This window comes from Chrysemys picta, chromosome 6, assembly GCF_011386835.1.
Source record: "Chrysemys picta bellii isolate R12L10 chromosome 6, ASM1138683v2, whole genome shotgun sequence".
NCBI lineage: Eukaryota > Metazoa > Chordata > Testudines > Emydidae > Chrysemys > Chrysemys picta.
In genome coordinates this window covers 120,614,182-120,631,398 of record NC_088796.1, presented here as the reverse complement: position 1 = coordinate 120,631,398, position 17,217 = coordinate 120,614,182, and the positions used below count along the sequence as shown (strand labels likewise).

Sequence of the window (17,217 nt, the reverse complement as noted above, 5' to 3'; positions counted from 1 at the left end):
CCTTCAACGAGTATCTGGCAACTGCTGCTCACCTGAAGGTTATGACACGTGCCATAAAAAATAGAGCGAGAACGTCAGTGTCCGAGCAAACATTGCATTGTTCAGTTAAAACAAGATCTAACGTCCAAGGCTACCGTGTGTGCCATTGCTGAGAGTATGACGTTGGCTTAACGCAGTCCCTGTACTACATGTGTCCAACCCACTGTGATGGGCTACCTGGAATATGAAAGGGCTACGAAAAAAATCAGCTTTGTTCTATTGTGATTTGACAAACTGAAAATATCAGCAGTATGAGCATAGATGCCTTGGAAGCTGCGTATAGAGAATTCATTTGTTTTTCACAGTGAATAGTATGCATCACATAAGCCTAATTTGAGGGTTTTAGTGTTGAATGGGTCTTGTACTCGCCTCTCCTCCTACGGTGAATTTAACCCCACAAACAGAATTCCAATTTACACACTGCAATGCACTGAAGCAATTCGTGACTTTCATCCTACTGCACTATTACCAGCAGAGACTGACTCTATTACTAAGATTACATACTGAGCTTCATCGCTTTGCAAGGCCATATACCAAATACAAGGGAACACATGCTCCCTGGCCCCAAGGGACCAAATCAGAGGGTTGGAACTCCATGGAGCTATGGTGATTTATGCCAGCTGAGGATCTGGCCCTAAAATGCAAGCTCTAGCCAGGTTCACTGTAAGCATGTTCCAGTGTATGTCTTGCAATAATTTGTACTATGGCTTGAAAGGGATGAGGAAGCTGTTGAACTGATCTGTCAAAAGAATCTTTATGGAATTTGTCATTCTCACTCCGAAAGAAACAGAACTAGAATTCTTCCATGCCTGTATATGTGTGTGTGTGTATGAGAGAGAGAGAGAGAATGAATCTGATTGGCTGGGCAGGTTTGTGGTTCCCTCAGCCAATTAGAGGTGCTGCATAGTGACACCGCCTCAAACAGCCTGAAGAGGAGGGAGAAAAAAAGAGGAAAACAAATATTGCTGAGAACTTTATAAAAAGTTGGGGAGTTGGGAGATTGGACCTATTTGGTTGCAGCTACCTCAGCAGGAACTTTTAGCAGAGAAGGAGACACTATCCTCAAACAGTGAGTGATAATAAATTACTGATTCAGTTCTGATCTCAATGGGAGGGCGGGGGGAAGAGAGAGTATGTATCTTTTCTGTAAATGTGTGGATTTTGCTTTGTCAGGAACAGTGTGTAAAACTGTCATTGCTAACCAAATCAGGAAAGAAACGCATTCATTCTTAGATTTCAGAGTAGCAGCCGTGTTAGTCTGTATCCGCAAAAAGAACAGGAGTACTTGTGGCACCTTAGAGACTAACAAATTTATTAGAGCATAAGCTTTCGTGGACTACAGCCCACTTCATTCTTAGTTTTTCTTTTTTCTGCAGTGATCTCTCTCTCATCTATCTTCTATAAATGTAATAAGCCCCATTAGATGCAATTGCTAGCTTTTTTGGCTTAATTTTGTAACAAAGAACACCTGGAAGAAGCGAATGCGAACACATAATCCTCATCCTTAATTCAGGAGACTGGATCAATAGCCCGTGTGTTTGTGTCAGTGTCATTTTCTGCTACTTTGTTTAAATGATGATTCATGTAGGTGCACGTGGGAAAATCTGCAGCTGCAGAATGCAATCCTCTTTTTATTCCTTGCATGCACATTACACAGTCAGGGCTGATGAAGTGTTACAACCTGCATTTGGTGTTTAATTTCCTCGGAAGTGTTATAGCAGTAGTGCTGGTGACAATGGCTTTGACAAGGGGACATAGAATAGTCTTGAAAGGAGAAGACTACATGAAAAGAGATAAGAAAAGCTGTTGGCAGAAATATTCCCCTCTACTAGCAGTGGAGTTGGACCCCTTTGAATACAGAGGATGAGAACAGTCATCTTCAGTAAATTGCTCAGAGCTATGCAATATGAATAGGCTCCTTGGCAGCTGCTGACCACTCCATCATCCCCAAGCTAGCACCCTCAACCTCCTGATTCACCCAAAACACCTGCACTGTCCCCTGCTAGCATCCTAAGGACTAGAGCTCTCTGGGGGCCTGCCAGAACTCTCCACCTACTCCAGGGACAAGTGCCAACTGCCAGCATGGCAGAACCCTCTCACAATCCCCCACTCCTACCACTACCCACCAGGACATGGCTCCACCCAGGCCACCACCAAGAAGAAACAATTCTCAGCACCTGAAAATGAGTGCTCTAACCAACCCATCTCCCAGCTGCTGGAATAGTCCCATATATGACCCAGCCACTCCCTAGTCCTCTGGGCACCTGTTTCCCCTGTGCCCTTCACCAAAAAGGAGATGCAGAAGCATTGAGCATAGAGGGGAGTGCAGCGCAGCGTCCACTCCCCTCTACAGCCATAAGCTCTGTGGAGGCCAGTGGAGAGGGGCTGTGGAGTCATGTACCCTACACCAGGGATGTCAAACTCAATTTGCCTTAGGGCCAGTACCAGTCCTCAAATCCTCCCAGCAGACCAATAATGTCACTGAAGATGGTGTTCAGAAAAGAAAATGTTTATATTGTATTTTTATTTCGAATTTCTTAGAATAATAAAACTGCCATACAACTTGATACACTTCTTTGTCTGCCTGAGAGTTTAGTGTTTGCCAGACACCTGGCAACGCTTCAGTTCTGTCAGTTTGTTGATGTTTGGCCACAGTGACTGAGCAATTGAAACCTTCAGGATTGCAGCAAGGTGTGCGTCAGATATTTGTGTTCGGTATTGTGACTTGTTTATATTCATTGTGGGGGGAAAAGTGACGCTGCCTCCCTAGCTGACTCTGCCTGGCAACTAGTGATGCCGCCTCCATGGCTGACTCTGCCCGGCGACTAGTGATAGTATCTCAGTCCCTCTCCCCCAGCCAATAGGAGCTGTGGGGGGCGGTGCCTGCAGCAGACATTGCCACATGCAGAGTCTCTCCACCACAGGCCACAGTGGGAAGGTTCTCGGGTCGCAGATGGCCCTCAGGCTGGGACTTTGAGACCCCTGCCCTACACCCTCCCACCCACTTTGGAGGGGATAATGTGACCTTAGCTAGTCTGGGGCAAGTGCCACTTGATGCCAGCCCCCAAAGCAAAGGATAGAGGGTGGGAAAGTTCTTTGCTCCCTCTCCTCTCCCCAATACCCATAGATATTTAGCAGTCTGTTAGCAAAACCCTACCTTACAAGTTGCTCTAAGAAAAACCATGGTGTATGTATACCCACTACCTGCACACAGGTGCAGAAAACCAAACAGCCGGCAATCAGGTTTTTTAGGTAATTGGGAGGTCTGATCTTCCAGCCACTTGAGAGAACTTGAACAAAATCACTATCTTCAGCAAAAGTGCTTGCTCGTTTTCCTAAGGCAGTGGCAGTCTGACTCCTTAATCCAGGTGTTTTTCCAGATCTGATACTTGGCAGAGGGGACCCACCCCCTAATCTACATGCTTTACATCTACAGTTTTGTCTTCATGCCTGTGGGACAGTGCAGTGTATATACTGACCACCATCAAAGCCGCATGAGATGCTGATTTGCACTGTGATGGCTTTTCTCTCTCTAGCAGTTATTTTATTTTTTTAAACATGGCTGTTAATTTAATTTTCAGCATGTAGGCTTGTATGTGTAAAGTTCAGTGCTTTAACCATTTCTGGATAATGTTCCCATTCAGGGCATGGTAGGACAGTGCCCTGACTTTCTGTCTTATGAGCACCAGAATGAATGGAAGTACAAGACTGCAGTACAAGAGGGGAAAAGGGAACCCCTACATGGCTTTACGTTCCTCATTTCCTGTAGTCATGAACGGTTAATTCCTGACTTGTTCCTCTAACAGCTGCCTCTCTGTCCCTCATGCACTCTTTAGTGTGCGTGTTACTTTCTCTCTTCCTTCACATCTGTTTTGGGTCAAACAGCCTTTTTTATTCTAAACACATTTCCGAAAGGACAATTTGCCTTGTATTCCACACTAATGCTTCTTTGTTTCTTCTCTTAAAGCTTCTTACTTATTTTCTTTGCCATATTTTCAGGCAGTTCCCTTCCTCATTTCCCCTGGAATTAGAGAGTTTTCCCCACTTTTGTTTAGGAAGAATAATTTTTCTCAAGTCAATAGAATAATACAAGTATTAAGCATTTTAGAGCCGTTTGCATCTTCCAAGTTTAACACATGTATCAGTGTGTCACATGTCACCCTCTGTACATGAGCCACAGAGAATGCAGATCTGTTGCAGGTCTCACTGGGGAAGCCTGGTTCCATAACTCAAGCAACTCATGTGTTTAGCTCTAGCGGTCCCCAGTTAAATCCCTCTTGTTGGCCAAGATGCCAGCCTTGCACAAGCACTTATTAATTTTGTTTCCATTATGCAAAAGGTTAAATTTTCCATCCCAGTGTCCCCAACAGACAGCTGAACCAGAAATCAGACTTGGATGTTGTATGCTTTGCCTGTTTGTTCTGAGCCACATTTTAAAACCCCCACCCACATCCATTTGTACACATGCAGCTTTTACTCATTCATATCACTTTCACACACTTTAAGCACTACCATTTGTGTGCACAATGGTAGAACTTACACAGATCTACTTGCACACAATTTGTGCATACAAATGGGGTTTTGGTGTGTAAATATGTGTGTACACTAGTGCTGAGGAACTGTGCTCACAAGTAATTGTGCAGACCAAGCTGCACACACTCAGAGAGTGCTAAGTGTTCAACACATGTTCCCTGCACATTTGACATATTTTATATAAAAGGAGAGATAAAAGACAGTCGTGAAAACACCTGATGCCAATTGCATCCTCTTTTTCCTGCTGTCCAGAACCCAGATGTTATAACACAACTGGTTTCTCCAGTTTAGGTAGGAGGCTGATGGGCAAATTATTCTAAACCTGACACTGATTGTTTGTAAGAAACAAACTGCTGAGGGTAATTACCAAGGGAAAGGCACAAAGAAAGAACAGATGCTTCTAACCTGGTCCAAAGTGCAACATGCTAACAACACTGAAATCCTTCCCCATATTCCCTCTTCCATCCCCCATGTGCGCTTGCACTTTCGTCCAGTCTGTTGTAATATTAACTGAATGCAATGTTTGTGCTGATGTCTGTGATAATATTTCCCACTGTGCATACTGGGGAAAGGTCTAAATTCCAACACAGCAATATTGACTTTCATTGCCATGTTTTTCTGGTCCAGCTGCCTCTCTGCCAGGGACTGGCTTAGACAAACAGCCCCGTTTGTTTAAAGCACCAGCAAAGCTTGCTGGAAAGCTCTGCAGAACATTCTATTTAGCCACTACGCTGCATCTGATTTTGTGCATTTTCTATATATATATTCCTTTGTTGTTGCTCTTCTTCCTGCCTTTCCGTTTTGTGAACAATTACAATAAACAGGAAAATAACACTCATGGGCCAGATCTTCAGCTGGTGTAAATTAGCATAGCTCCACTGAAGACACTTGAACTATAACTGTTTACAGCAGCTGAGGATCTGGCCCATAACTTGACATGGCTGGCCTTTTTCCACTAAGCAGATGAGGTACAACTGGCTGGCAGATAAAAATATTGGCAACATCAGTAGCAGAGCCAAGCGCAGACCCCATGTCTCCTGCATTCCAGTCCAATTTCCTATCTGCTGGACCATGCTCTCTCTTCAGCAGGCCTTTATAATTTCTGTTGATACATTTATGGAAGCCTGTTTTTCATGAGGCAGCCATAGTTGAGCAACAACCAATGATGGGCCAGGTTCTGCCATCCCTGCTCGTAATGAGCAATATTTTACTGCCTGAATAGCATTTCTGAAATCAATGGGGCTGCTCTCAAAGAAAGTATTGCTAAGTGTAAGAGTAGCAGACTCTGGCAATAGATAACTAAATCTATTCACCAAAATAAATGACCATTTCTAGGCTCCCTGGTTGGTTTTGTTGCGCATCCATCCATTCTTTAGCATTTTGAAAAGGTGTCATAACTATAAAGGGAAGGGTAACAGCTGTCCTGTGTACAGTACTATAAAATCCCTCCTGGCCAGAGACTCCAAAATCCTTTTCCCTGTAAAGGGTTAAGAAGCAGGTAACCTGGCTGGCATCTGACCCAAAGGACCAATAAGGGGACAAGATACTTTCAAATCTTGGGGGGCGGAAGGCTTTTGTTTGTGCTCTTTGTTTGGGTTGTTCGTTCGCTCTCGGGACTGAGAGGGAGCAGACATCAATCCAGGTTCTCCACATCTTTCAAAACAAGTCTCTCCTATTTCAAACTTGTAAGTAAAAAGCCAGGCAAGGCGTCTTAGTTTTACTTTGTTTTCTCAACTTGTAAATGTACCTTTTACTAGAGTGTTTATCTTTGTTTGCTGTTTACTTTGAACCTAAGACTAGAGGGGAGTCCTCTGAGCTCTTTAAGTTTGATTACCTTGTAAAGTTATTTTCCATACTGATTTTACAGAGATGATTTTTACCTTTTTCTTTAATTAAAAACCTTCTTTTTAAGAACCTGATTGATTTTTTCCTTGTTTTAGATCCAAGGGGGTTGGATCTGTATTCACCAGGAGTTGGTGGGAGAAAGAAGGGGGGGATGGTTAATTTCTCCTTGTTTTAAGATCCAAGGGGTTTGGATCTGTATTCACCAGGGAATTGGTGAAAGGTTTCTCAAGGCTTCCCAGGGAAGGGAATCCATTGGGATGGTGGCAGCGGACCAGACCTAAGCTGGTAGTTAAGCTTAGAAGTCTTCATGCAGGCCCCCACATTTTGTACCCTAAAGTTCAAAGTGGGGATACAGCCTTGACAAAGGGTATTTATGCAAAACCGTGAACTTTCATCTGCTCTTGCAACTCATTTCTGTTTGATATCAGACTCCTTTATTTAATATTGCCATTTGCTGTGGACAGGCATGTGATGGCTCATTGGTTTACAGCAGCTGCAGTGTATGGCTTTAGAAGTTGAAACTCAGAAGTGAGGTTCTGATTGGCTGGTGGTATGTGTGTTATGTTATCTCTCTCAAATTTTCCCAGCTAAAGGATCATCACTAAGCAGGTATACAGAGCACCTAGAAATCACCACGCCTTGGTCTAACTTCCAGCAAAACCACCATCCCATACTGAGATTCACAGCTGTCTCCCATACAATTGCTGTGCACCGCAGAGAGCTAATTACTCACTTGTTACACCAGCTCATTGCCACTCTTAACAGGTAGATTCCACCTACTGTATCACAGATTTCCTTGCCATATGCACAGGGTGTAGATATACGTCCCGACCCTTTTCCAAGACCTCAGAACACGGTAGGGAAAAAAATCTAAATATATCTTTTCCTCTGGGAGGATTCTACAGTATCCTGTAGTAAGGGTCCGGAACACAACGGACCAGCTTGTACAACCCTCACCTTAGGGAACACTTAAAGTGAATGGGATTGCTCATGTGAATTACTGCTTGTTGACCTGAGTAAGGGTGCCCCAGATTGGCCCTAAGACTTACAGTAGTGCTAAAGAAATGTTTTGAGCTATTATTCATCAGTGCTAGCTCTTGTTTAGGCAGTATTTTAGGACACCCAAGTGCATGCTAAAAGCTGGTCTGCACAGAGTCCCACTGAAGACAGTGGGATTCAAGGATCGGGGCCTAAGCATGTAAGTTAGAGAATTAAATGGGAGGTGACATGTCTAATGGATAGATACAAGCAGTTCCATTCACCACAATAGCGTCCCCGTCACCATGTCATGGCATTGCAGGAGTCTTCACTTCTTGCATCCCCTGTTGATCGCTTCCTTGAACCTGCAATGGCCCGTTTGTGCCCACGACTTAGCCCTTCAAAGTCATGTCTAGTTCAGACCCCTTCTGAGGTAACAAGAGATCCTTTCACCCCTCACAGGCTACTCCCTAGCCCATCCTCTGGGGCTCACACCTCAGCCCCATCCTGTGCTCAGTAATCCTTGAGGCTTCAAGACCCCCTCCTTGGGGCTGATGAGGGAGCACAGATACACTTTCTGCTCTGGGTTCCAGTCCAGGGACAGTGTTAAAATGGGTCTGCTCCTTCTAGTGGTTTAATCCTAATCTGCAGCATTGCCCTGCCAGCCTGGCTCTCTAAACCCACCCCCAAACTGCTCTAATTCTGACCCCATTCTGTGGGAGGCAAGGCCCTGGGGCATACTCAGCACCACTACACCATTCACATGTGCTGCTGTTTCCCTGGCTACTTCCTACCTCTGAGCCCCTAATGTTGTTTCCCAGTAGGCTGTGGTTAACACAGCCTCTCCTTTGGTTTCCAGGTCTTCTCCCTAGATCCTCCCTTCTCCTTGTTCCTACTCTGGAACATTCACCCCTAGGACTGCCTTGCTGGGCCGTATCTTTTTCCAGGACACTCACCACAGAATATAACTCCATCTCTGAGGCTTCTTTAGACTACCTTCACCAGACCCTACCTAGAGAGAAGGAACTCCCTATCTCTTCTTTCTGATTCAGTTCTCTCTCTACATCCTCCTCCTTGACCTTTCACAGCAGGGGTCACTAATGGTAATTAAGCTACTAGATCAGGATCAGTTGGGGGACAACTGCTAGGTCACAGGCAAGACAGAGTCCGACTCCCCATAAAGGCCCTGCCAGCCTGTGATAGTAGTGAACTGGACCTAGAGTCAGGAAACTGAGGTTTAGCCCCTGACCTGCTCTTTGACTGTGGGCAAGTCACTGTTTCTGTGTTACCCCCTCCCACAATTTTTCTGTCTTGTCTGTTTAGAATTTAAGCTATATGGGCCAGGGACTGTCTCTCACTATGTGTTTGTTTGTGTGGCACCTAATCTTCATTGGGACTACAAGGATTGGAATACAAATAATTACAATAATAATCAGAACAGGGACTTATCTTCTTCTTAAGACCTTTATAAAGGATGGATGACAGATAGATGAGGCCATAACATACATGAGGAAGGACCTGGATCTCAGAGGTGTGATCACAGGGCTATACAGTGTAAGCATTACTGTAGAATACCGGCATACTTCTCGATAAAGGCCTCTAGGAAGTATTTTTTTCTGGGACAGATATACTTCTCATTGTCCACCCAAAGAACAAACCCAAGCTGTCAGGTGTGTTCTCCTTCCTTATCGAAACCTTAATAAGATCATACACCACCCTCAGCAAAAGACAGAATCTAACTCTCACTCAGGTGAAATTCTCAGCTGGTGACTCTCGGCCACAGCCTGATAAAATAGGAGTGGATTAGGATCCATTTGCAATCCAAGATCTTGTATAGAGTAGGATTAATTCGTCTCACATTTGATTTGCTTTCCTGTGAAACAGCTAACACCTCATGCAGTTCTGAGAGGAGCCCCAGGCTTACAAATTATAGACACACAGCAGGAAAGAAGGGGTGAGAGAGCATTGAGCCATATAAGCAAATACCTACAAGGCCGGCAAGGGAAGAGGAGGAGAGATTTGTTAGCAGACAGTGTACCATGTGGGAGATAAGAGAGAACTCTTAGTTATTTAGGAGCAAAGTATCTAATCTGCTTTACAAAGAACTTTGCAAGTCAGCAATTAATGTGTGTTACTTTGTCCCAGATTTTAATGATTTAATTACAGGCTTGGCGGAATTCTTTTTTTTTCTTCCAATTTTGAGCGATAATGTCAACATTTATCTTAAAAGATTTTTATTTTATTTTATCAATTTAAATTTTCAGTTGGGGGAAATTATGAAGGGGAGGGGTCAGAATTATTTAATGACTGTAGATGTTGAGATTCAAAAAGTTAAAGCTTTATAGCTGTTAACATGAATTGTCAATATCACGTCAAAATATGCAAAGTAAGTATCCTTAATTCAAATTCTGAAGCTCTCAAGCATCATTTTTCTTGCTTTGCCGAGCTGTAAATTTTGATTATTATGTCTGGAAATATCTTTTTGTCAGTTTCTGTGTGTCCAGTGAAATTGACATTTACGGATACAAAATCTAATCCTTCCAAGCCTATTTACTGAACTGCCTTTGGCCTCTGAGCACGTCCAGTTATATACAAAAATCCACACTTGGATTCCTTTCCCAAGGGAGCTCAGTGAGGACATTTTAGCAGTAGCTGCCGCAGTCTACCCTGCTGTCATGTGAAGACAAACTGCAAAGGAGAAGAACCTGCTGGAATGGGTCACTGTTGCCACCTCTGGGGGAAAAGGAGACTGAACTGGTATTTTTTGCACCCACCTGGAATGGCATTTACAAGGCAACTTCTGGGAGAGAAGAAGAGCCTGAACTGGATTTCAGTGCACACTAATGTGGATTCTCGTTCCCAGATCTGAAAGGAAGAATGGTCTAATGGTTAATGTACTGGAGCCTAGTGCTGCCACAGACATCCTGTGTGACTCTGGGCAAGTCACTTAGCCTCTCTGTGTCTCACTTCCCCATCTGCAAATGGGGATAATGGCACTTCCCTACCTCCCAGGAATAGACTGGGAGGCATTCCAATACTATGCTAAAGGAGGGGTGGGAGTGGTGGAGTCACATAAGTACGTAGCTAGATAGATGTCTGTAAGAATATAGAGAACCTCACTCCCACCAGAAGGAGATGCATGAGATTGTTGTGTCTGTATCCAATCAATGTGATTTTACAAACACTATCCACAGCATAACTCAGCTTGGAACAATGGGTGTCTCTATGTGTCTCCTCCAGAATAGCCATCATGACCCACCAATTTCCAGCGCTGACTCCGGAGCAGAAGAAGGCCCTGTCTGGCATAGCACAGCGGATTGTGGCTCCAGGGAAGGGGATCCTGGCTGCAGATGAGTCTGTGGGTAAGTTGAACAGTTATTGATATTTCTTATTGTCCTTCAAGCCATTTTGCTTTTGAAATAATTTGAGATACCAGGCAGGAGTAAATGAATGCCCATCTTTCTTCAGGAGCGAGCTGTCCATCAGGGAAGGGTTGGGGTCCGTAGACAGAACTATGAGGGCATGGGCTGAGGAGAGACGCCCAGGTCTGCACAGACACAGAAGGCCTAATTCTCAGTTACTCCATCCTTGCACTTATACAAGATAAGTGAAAGGACAATCATGCCCAATATCGTGTTCTCTGACTTTTGGCCCCTCTTGCTAGGTACTATGGGGAGCAGACTGCAGAGGATCAAGGTGGAGAACACAGAGGAAAATCGCCGCGCCTTCCGAGAGATCCTCTTTTCTTCAGATGCCTCCATCAATCAGAGCATTGGGGGCGTGATCTTCTTCCATGAGACCCTCTATCAGAAGGACAGCAGTGGAAAGCCATTCCCAGATGTCATCAAAGACAAAGGCATTGTGGTGGGAATAAAGGTGAATATCTCCAAGGGCCCTGCTGGCATAATAGCCCCAGAGTCCTTCCCAGTGTGAACTGTGCCCAGGCAGGGATCTCGCTGATAAGCAATGCTCTTTTGTCATTCTGGCACCATTCTCTGCATTACTCCTGCAGCTAATGCTCCTGTACTATTAGCCAAGCCACAGCTACAGCCACTGATCCTGACCTGTTTTATCCAGCAAATCCCCCACCCCCTAGAGCTCTTGCTTCACCCTTCCATCCCCTTGTCCTCAAGACTCTTGATTCCATCCTCTCCAGTGACTCTCCCCAACTCCTAGAGTTCTTGGGTTGTTCCCACCAACAATTCTGCTTCTCACTCCCAATGCTCTGTTTGTTCATTGTCATGCATTGTTCTCTTCTGCAATTTCCCCATTCCCCAGCACTTGTTTTCTGCCCACCAAGGTCCTGCACCATTTGTTACAGTGACTCCTGCTGGCGAAGGCTGAGGAGTCTGTACTAGCTCTGGGTTACAGTGGCAGAAATTATACTGATCTGTTAATTGTTAACACATCTTCCTTTCTGTGTACTTCCATAGCTAGATAAAGGAACAGCCCCGCTGGCAGGAACAAATGGAGAAACCACCATTCAAGGTGAGACGTTTCCTCTAAGCCAGTGGTTCCCACACTTTAACAACCTGTGAACCCCTTTCACTAAAATGTCAAGTCTCGCGAACCCCCTCCTAAAAATGAATATTTCCAGGGATTTTCTCCTTTACCTGAGTATAAATTATAAGAGCAGTGATCTTGGAAATATAAAATTTGTTTTTATGACATGCTTATTACACACTATTTATTAATTATTTATCATTACAGTATTTTATTACATTATGAAAACAGCAACACTCTTCCAAGATCTCACTTTCGTAGCTTGTATCACTTTGAATAAGCCTGTTATAAGACAAAGCTACTATGCTTCATCAAGGAGTATCAGATGTGAAACAGTGTGAAGGTATTTAAGAAGCCAACTCAAAGAGTTCCTCCTACACAAGCATTCAGGTCTTGGTGCGTTGGCAAACAACGCACGTTACAACAAAGCTTAAACTTGTTCTTCGTTATAATTTAAAAAACAATACTAGCTGCCTATTTACTTTTAAAAACAGCAAAAAATATCTACCTCCCTTTCCATTTCTTAGAAGGAGTCTTGAAGTTTAAATCTCCTCAGTGTGATAGAGCTGCTTGCTTTGATCTGCTTAGCTCTTGGAAGTCCAGGGGCTCCGGGCTGCTGGCCCCATGCTGCCCAGGGTCCCTAGGGACAGCTCTGTCTGCCATTAGAGAATTTTTTCCCGAGAACCCCCTGTAACATTTCGCAAACCCCCAGTGGTTCACGAATCCCAGTTTGGGAAACATTGCTCTAAGCCATTAAGAATGGGGCTGCATTTCATGTCAAGGAGAATTTTAAATGATAGGGCTTAGCTATGGTTCTCAAAGTGAAAGCCATGTGGGGCAGGGAGAAGAAGGTGCACTACACAAGCAGCAGTGGCTGGAAGCATCGTGCTTGCAAAGAGCAGGAGTAAAATAGTACCTCCAAAGGCGCTGGAGGGTGGGAGGGGGGATATATGCTCATTGGCACCCCTTGCTCCACACTTAGACACTTAGGTATAATGCACTCCTCCATCACCACAGCCCTCGAGATACCAGCCAGAATGCAGAGAGCAGCCTCCCACTGCCAAGAAACATCCCTTTTGGCTTGATGAGCACTGCCAGCAGCACCAGTGGCTGCAAGGTAATAAGTAGGCAGAAGGGTAGTAAGTTAAAGGAGCTCTTTGTCTTGCTTCAAGGCATAAAACTGATCACCAACTGGGATCAGAAAGGATTTATCCCCTCACCCCTCTCCCCCAAGTTAACATTATATGGTTGTTCGTGTGTATTTTGGGGGGTGCAATTAGATAGGAGTAGTGGTCGTTTTCCCCCTGAGGTATCAGATTTTACAGTCAGAATCAGGAGATCAGATTTTATGTACTAATCCTCTGATTTTGTGCAGCAGTTCCTGTTTCTAACATTATGGGTCCTGCATTATTACTGTCCCAGAGGCTTTGCTAACCACAGATTATACCCAGGGTTTCCCTAGTTACCATCCTAGCGCTGTCAATTTAAGGAACCCCATTCCCTGAGGGCTATACTGTGAGCAGCTATTGCATTGGGCATGCACAGAGTGGAGACATTTTGCATGCCCCCTGGCTAGTCTACATAAGGACCACAGGATAGCAGTCTCCAGAAGGTAGGAGCTACAGGCCACCTGCATTGGCCCTGCATCCCCACCTCCACAGGGTTGCGTAGAGGACACAAAGTTCAGCCCCAATCACATAAATCTGGAGGCGCTAAATAAGGCACCTTCCTTTCCCTTTAATACCTGCAGGGCTGGATGGGCTCGCTGAGCGCTGCGCCCAGTATAAGAAGGATGGCGCTGATTTTGGCAAGTGGCGTGCTGTGCTGAAGATCACAGACACAACTCCCTCCACTCTAGCCATCCAGGAGAATGCCAACACGCTGGCACGCTATGCCAGCATCTGCCAGCAGGTATAAACTCTCAATGTGTGTGTGAAATAGTTCCCTCCCTTCCTGTGCTGTGGGAATAAGTTGTGCCCTTTCCTACTCTCTTTTGAAATAGTTCCCATGTGTTTGAGAGGAGGCCTCTTTGTCCGTCATGCTGAGAGAGTCTGTTGGTATCTTCTCTTTTCTGGTAGTTCTCCTTGCTTTACTACCCCTTTCTCAGGTTATCCCTACTAGGGCAGTCTCTTGTCCAGACCTTCACTGACTTCTGTTTTTCCATTCTTAGCATGGGTTGGTGCCCATTGTAGAACCGGAGATCCTACCCGATGGAGACCATGACCTCCAGCGCTGTCAGTATGTTACAGAAAAGGTAAGATTCTTACCTACCAGACATGTCCCATTTTCATCAATCAGCATAATAATAATAATACTTGGCTCTTAAACAGAGCTTTGCATCCATAAGTCTCAAAGCACTTTCTTATCCCCATTTTACAGGTGGATGGTGGGGTGGGGAAGGGAAGGAGGCCTGAAAGGTTACTGTGTGACCTTGGGCAACTCACTTAAGTGGCAGAGGTGGGAATAGTGCCCTAGCCACGAGGCCACTCTGTTTCCCTGCTGAGAAGGGCTCACCCTTCTAGGAGAAGAGGTATCATCCAGGTTTCCACTGCCATTCCATATTTTGTAACTTTCCCATTCCAGAGTAAGGTAGGTTTAAGGGGCTAAAGCTAAGAATTCCATGACTATAGAGAATGAATTCCTTCATCATCCCCGGGGACAAATACTTCTCTATAGCAGGTTTGGTGGGTTTCTTGGTAAAGTGATGGAAGGGGGGCTGAAGCCCAGCCTGGATAAAACGTGGACAGTCAATTCCGCTCTCACCCCAGAAATAGGTTGTCCCTCTACAGCAGATTTGGAGACCTGGGTCCCTCTGGTGAATCAGTATGGGAGTGAAGCCCAGCATTGAGCGAACATGAATAAGCATTGAATGATCCTCCTGTTCCCATTGTTTCCCAGGTCCTGGCTGCTGTCTACAAGGCCCTGAATGATCATCATGTCTACCTGGAGGGAACACTGCTGAAACCCAATATGGTGACTGCTGGGCATTCCTGCCCCAAGAAGTACACCCCTCAGGAGGTAGCCATGGCAACAGTCACTGCTCTCCATCGCACTGTTCCTGCCGCTGTTCCTGGTAACTCATTCATTACTATCCATTGCTTCTCCATGCAGATTCAAGGATCGTCCATCCAAGTGCCTCAAACGCTTATTGGGGTTGCTTGTAGGACCTATCGTGATCTGAAACCATCAAATCTCATGCACTGAGGTGCAGTAAGACCTTGGGGGGAGGGGTCAGACCACAATGTCTCCCCTGTTTAGCCTAAGATACAGGTCTCCATTTGCTTCCATTTAATGACCTGTTCTGTTCCCAGGGGGCTGAGTTGTGTTGTTGTTGCATTGATAGATTTTAAGAGAATTTGTTGCATCTCCAGTTATGGACCAAATAGCAGACACCAGTGGTAGATTTGACTGGGCATCATATGCAATCTTACTGAGGACTGATAGGATACAATATCTATGGATATACAGTTGACCTAATTCTCTTCAGTCTCACCTAATTGCCTTCTTTGGGAAAACCGTGATTTGTGATACATGATTCTTTATGTTCCTGCTGCCTCCACTACAAGATTCTGCTTCATCTCAGGACATTAGAGTGAATCAGTGGTCTCTAAACTTATAACTTCTTTTTTTTTTTTTCCTCCTGCAGGAATCTGTTTCCTGTCTGGAGGCCAAAGTGAAGAGGAGGCTTCTCTCAACCTCAATGCTATCAACCAGTGCCCTTTGCCCAAACCCTGGAAGCTGACCTTCTCATATGGACGGGCTCTGCAGGCATCAGCACTTGCTGCATGGTCTGGCAAACCTGAGAACAAGAAGGCTACTCAAGAGGCATTTTGCAAACGGGCGCAGGTATGGGACCTTCACTTCATCATCATGACTGAGCCGACGCCAGACCTGCCAGTTCTAAGTCCAGGTCTTTAAAAGCACAATCACCCTACTTCAGAGAAATACTGTACAACACATGGTGTGATAAATGGGGATATGTTCCCCAAGTTTTAAAGATTCCTGTTGCTTTGATCCATCCTTGTGTTTCATGTTCATCCAAGGATGACGGCCCCACACACAGGTCTGTCACAGGAAACTGCAGTGCAAGTTTCCCCTCAAAGCCCCAATAATAGTCCTCAAATCTATTCTGGAGACATCAGTAAGAATAAGTCAGTGATTTATTCTCCTTACCCAGTCGATCTTCAGTCTCTTTGCTGAGACTGCCAACCAGGATGCTAATTAATGGTAATTTCTGTGGACATTTTTACAATACGGGTAAATTTGTCTTTTATATAGGCCAACACACAGCTATCAGATAGCAATAACTTTTGATCACTAGCATTCTGCTTAGAAGTATAACAGTCTTTATCTTACCTGTTTCCTAAATTCTCCAATCCCCCTTGTAAATTTTGTTTGGGAATTCACAAAAGCACTCCCTATTTCCCTTTGTTCTTTATTTCTCCCTGTTTGTTTGTTTTTAATTTTCCTCTGCGTAACTAACAGTTTCTCCCTCCTTTTTGTTTTTTCAGATTAATGGGTTAGCATCCAAAGGACAATATGTTGTCTCTGGAAAGAGTGATGCAGCTGCGAAACAGTCCCTTTTCACTGCCAGCTACACGTACTAGGGTGTGGGAATACACCACCACCCTGTCCCTCTAGGGGGACTGAAAAAGGAAAAATCCTAACCCCATAAAGGAAACTGGAAATCATGTGGGTTCAAACTACGGGCTCCACTGCACACTTTAATCCTAAAATGTAGGGAGAAAATCAAATCATCTTATCCAAGAAAATGGTACCTGTTTTACAGACTTAGCCCCTACTGCCATTGATAATTTACCAAATCGCTCTCTCCCCCTGAGAGGGTTTTTACTTTGTTCCTTAGAAAGATGGGAATGCGGGCATCAATTCTCACCCCATGCCATCAATTTTCTCTGTTTACCAGCAAATAAAGCGCATGCCCCCTCCAAAACCACACTCTGCAGCTGGAGAGAGCACATTGGACTCCTGTATTACACATTCTAGATATTGTTTTCAATCTATGGGCTGTGAATAAAGCATCTGCAACTGTGAAATTATATGCAGCTGATACATTTTAATTGTGTGTGAAGGTTTCATTCTTTCTCACTAGTGCACATATACACCTTGGGCTTCCTTTCAATTGCTTGTTGAATTTTATGTGTACAAACTAAACCAGACAAAATAACTGCCAATAAGATCAAAATCATATATTTTAAAAAAAATATATATGAAATTCTGCATTTCTGATAATGACTTAGGACTTGATCCTGCAATGTGAGTTCAGAGGGCCTTCAGGTAAGCTCAGGGTTCTGCCTGCGA

The 17,217-nt window shown here is 44.6% G+C and overlaps 1 protein-coding gene and 1 long non-coding RNA gene across 2 annotated transcripts in view; one reads left to right on the top strand and one right to left on the bottom strand.

Moving 5' to 3' along the window:
• The window catches only part of LOC122173730 (uncharacterized), a 39,657-nt gene that overhangs the window by 17,635 nt on the left and 4,805 nt on the right, over positions 1-17,217 (bottom strand). The gene's annotated exons all lie outside the window — the stretch shown is intronic.
• Positions 943-16,976, top strand: ALDOB (aldolase, fructose-bisphosphate B). The gene is made up of 9 exons (XM_005292143.5): positions 943-1,108; positions 10,636-10,757; positions 11,060-11,271; positions 11,829-11,883; positions 13,649-13,809; positions 14,069-14,152; positions 14,797-14,971; positions 15,545-15,744; positions 16,410-16,976. The coding sequence occupies exons 2-9, from the start codon at positions 10,646-10,648 to the stop codon at positions 16,503-16,505; spliced, it is 1,095 nt and encodes a 364-aa protein (XP_005292200.2). The 5' UTR covers positions 943-1,108; positions 10,636-10,645; the 3' UTR covers positions 16,506-16,976.

Bases quoted from the DNA above. Each gene is read 5' to 3' on its own strand.
- ALDOB (XM_005292143.5), top strand. From the start codon at position 10,646: ATGACCCACCAATTTCCAGCGCTGACTCCGGAGCAGAAGAAGGCCCTG. The intron at 11,884-13,648 runs GTGAGACGTTTC...TAATACCTGCAG, and splicing joins TGGAGAAACCACCATTCAAG to GGCTGGATGGGCTCGCTGAG. The intron at 14,153-14,796 runs GTAAGATTCTTA...ATTGTTTCCCAG, and splicing joins GTCAGTATGTTACAGAAAAG to GTCCTGGCTGCTGTCTACAA.